This window comes from Emydura macquarii, unplaced genomic scaffold, assembly GCF_026122565.2.
Source record: "Emydura macquarii macquarii isolate MOO-44397 ecotype Brisbane River unplaced genomic scaffold, CSIRO-AGI_Emac_v2 contig_3114, whole genome shotgun sequence".
NCBI classification, from domain to species: domain Eukaryota; kingdom Metazoa; phylum Chordata; order Testudines; family Chelidae; genus Emydura; species Emydura macquarii.
In genome coordinates, this window is record NW_027133251.1 from 1,958,038 (window position 1) to 1,961,798 (window position 3,761).

At 48.9% G+C, this 3,761-nt stretch overlaps 1 protein-coding gene across 1 annotated transcript; it reads right to left on the reverse strand.

Moving 5' to 3' along the window:
• Positions 1-882: 882 nt before the first annotated feature.
• Positions 883-3,132, reverse strand: LOC137141777 (myogenesis-regulating glycosidase-like). Its single transcript, XM_067530861.1, has one exon. The coding sequence runs from the start codon at positions 3,130-3,132 to the stop codon at positions 1,036-1,038; it is 2,097 nt and encodes a 698-aa protein (XP_067386962.1). The 3' UTR covers positions 883-1,035.
• Between the last annotated feature and the right edge of the window lie 629 nt (positions 3,133-3,761).

Genomic DNA, 3,761 nt, shown 5'->3' on the forward strand with positions numbered 1-3,761 from the left:
GTGAGTCTGTTTCCTGCAGGATATTCTCATTGGTGGATGGGGAAAGAGTTAAATGAGTATTGCCAAAGTTATTGAATGGGTGGAGGAGGAGGGGGATTTTACTCTTTAATAATAATAATCCCTGGTTCTCAGAAAGTCAGATCATTGTCCCCATTTAACAGATGGGGAAACTGAGGCACAGGGAAGGTCACCCAGGCAAGTGGCAAATCCAGGAATAGAATCTAGGTCTCCTGAGTTCCAGTCCAGTGCTCTATCCCAGATGAAAAGAATGATTAATAGTAAAAGCTCCAATTCCGCAACACACGTATGCACAGCATTGCCTTCAGGAATTAATCTTTGAAGTCAATGGGATTTAAGCATCTGTGTAAGTGCTTTGCTGAACTGGGACCAGAGATATGCTATCTTAGTTTGAGCATATATAATGGTCACTAATGTTTCCCGGTGGGGGAAAATGGATTGCCATAATGTTACTGAGTGCCATCATTAATTTCTGCTTCTTCTGGTAAATCAGTCTGCAGCAGATTGTTCCCTCCCTTTGCTACTGCATCAAAACCCATCACATGTGCCGGTGGCAAGGACTTGAAGGCCCTAGTCTCTGAAGAATATCACCTGCTCCTTTTGAAAGAACTCCTCCACTCAGAGCTATTTCTCAGCCAACGCCAAAGCAATTTTAAAGTAAAATAAAAATAGTGGATCAATGGAAGCAGTGTGTGATAACGGAAGCCATCTAATGTACTCTTAAAAAAAGAGCATCCATGTCTTATAGGGCTGGGGGGGAAAAACCCCAGTAGCCTCTCTGTTTCTATATGTTATATCTATAAATAATACTCCAACAAAGACTTCAAGTGCTGGAAATGGATCAAATATATTGTAAGTGGCCCATTTATTACCCCACAAAAATGGTTCTGTGCAAATGGAAGCAAATCGTTATTTAGAACCTCACAGAGAGGCATATTTATTTCAGGAACTAATAGCGCCCTAGTTTTTTTCAATCCATCCCCCTTTCACAAAGCTTACAGCTGATTAATACATTTGTTATGATACCCAGAGGAAGTAAGCAACTTCGTCCAAGTCAACGGGATAGTCTGTTAACAGCACTGGGGTCTTCTCAAACAGCTCCCCTTTGTAACTGCGCCATTTGCCGGCCGGGAGGTACACATCTCGCTCTTGCTTGCCCAACTCCAGGACAGGGGCCACCATGAGGGTGTCCCCAATGAGGAACTGGGAGTCAATCTTGTGAGCAAATTCATCACTGGGAGAAATCCACCAGATGGGCCGTATGATGGGGTCTCCCGTGTCGGTGACCTCCCCGGCCAGCTCCAATAAGAGAGGGGCCACCAGGGACTCATGCAGCTCTGTGAACTTCTGTGCAATCTCAATCACTTCCTTGTCATAAAGCCAGGGGGGGATGGAGAACTGCATGGAGGGCATGAAGGCCGACAGCTCCAGCCAGCGGATGTACAGCTCCCGATCCGGGATTTCAACAGCCCCTTCCGTCTTGTTCGGCAGAAAGTTTCCTCCAATCATGTCCGGTAGTATGAAAGGGTATCCCAGCATGCTAATGGTGAGCACAGTGGGAATCAGGGACTTGAGGCCCAGCTCATATCCCCAAACCGAGTCGCGGTCGATGATGCGGAAGAAGCACGAGATGTTTTGGGACTGGTAGCCGACCCTGACTTCGGCGAGCTCGTAGAATGGAATGGCCATTTCTGTGTACCATCTGGACCAGATGCTGGGATCTGACAAGGGCCTGAAGGTGCTGAACTGCTTTGGGAGGTAGCTTATCTCCCCAGCATCAAATTTAAAGGACGCTATGCCATACTTCGACTGTAGGTGTCTCAGGTGGCTCTGAAACCACTCCCTGGCCGCTGGATTGGTGAAATCCAGTATGGCCCCAATGCCGTTCCACCACTTCACCATGGCGGGGAGTTTCCCCGTCGGCTCCTTGATAAAGAGCTGCCGCTCTATTCCCACTCCAAAATTGGAGGAATTGTAGTTTATAAAGGGATGCGTCCACAGGGTAACTTTAAATCCATCTTCTCTCAGTGTTTTGAACATTTCTGTCACATTGGGAAACTTTACAGGATCGAAATCAAAATCGCCGTAAGTCTGTGTGTACATGTCATCGATTTCAATATGGCTGCAATTAAACCGGTACTTTTTAATCTTCTCTGCAAAATGTAGAAGTTTATCCTGGTCAATATCTTTTTTGTACAGAGCCCAGGTAGACCAGATGGGGTACCGGAAGGCGTTTTCTGATGGGATCTTTGAAGGCTTGTTAAAGTACCTCCGCACCATGTATTTGTGAATGGAGGTCACATCCGAGCCGACGCACACACGGTAGCTCAGCTCCGGGAAAGGCTGCTGCCCAAGGGGAGGCTTGTAGGGAGAATCCTTATACCTGGCTTGAAAGAAGAGCGACCGTTCGGTGGCGTTAAACCCCAGGTGGAAGGGCACTGAGTCGTTGATCTTTATAGCCGCCGCTTTTGAGGAGAGCCAGTATCTCTCCAAGATGCCTCCAAAGCTGTCCCTGAAGGAATACACGTCGCTCGTCACGAAGGGCATGGGCTCCTGGTACCCTGGGAGTCTAATGGGCCAGTGCTGGACACTCATTTCACAGCCCCCATACCAGTGAGCGTCCTCCCAGAACATGGTGTGCTCCACCACCGTGTCCACCACAAACTCCTCCCAGCGAACGCGGTAGCACATCACCGTGTCCTTGGGCTTGACCGTCTGAATGAAGAAATTCAGCTTCCCTTTGTCCGACCTGGTGCAGGTTAAAATCTCCCCTTCTTTCGAGCAGGACTCCAGGTCGAGGTTGCCCGACTGGAAGGCCAGTCTGACGACCACCTCTCCCTTCTGGTTTTTGATGATGAACCCATCCTTCCTGAGGTCCATCAATTCCGTCTTTAGCCGCTCCGCCTTCCTGAGAGACGCCGTGTAGTAGCACCAAGCCACCACCGCCGCAATGAACAAGATGAGTCCGATGGCTATTGCACCGATCATGGGCTTCAGCTCCTTGGACGGCTTCTGCTTCACTGGGGTGAAGCTTTCAGGCAGGAGCGTTCCTGTGGCAGTCTCCTTTTTAGAGCTCCTGCTCTTCCTTAAACGATGAGAGGTCTGATTTTCCATGAAGCCCTGAAGCCGACCCGCGTGGCTGCTAGCTTTGTTTCTTACTGTGTTGTTCTTCTCTGGCTCGTCAAGGGGAAATACGAATAGGAGAATCAGTCAGTTGTAGCGTCCCCTCCAAATCCAGTCAGTCCTGGGGCACTGATCCCTGAAACAGAACAGGGGGGAAAGGTTACAAACATCAACTAAATGAATCACGCTAATGGATCATATCATCCCTCTTGTAGCTGCGGTGAAGACTCCCTGTCTGTGCTACTTTCACTCACACTCTGTTGCTAGCAGCTGGGTGAGGGTTATTATAACGCTGCTCCCAGACATGGATATGCCAGGATTCCTGCGAGATTCTCTCAGCTGCAATTTGGCTCAGGTCAGCCAAGCTGAGGGTGGGGGGGAATGAAAGCAAAGCGAGAACACAGGGGAGCAGCAGACAGGACTCTACAGAGAAGCAAGGGTGGGTAGCAGAGAATGCAGGCTGGAAGCTCCGGGATATCTCTGGTTTCTAGTCTTTTGGTGAAGTAGATTCCTGGGTGTATTTTCCCCACCCTCCCTGTATGTCTTTGCTTCATGATGTACTAAATGTCAGCATGCTGATAGCTAAGCATCCGCTTCCCTGGATCAGTTACCTAGAAATG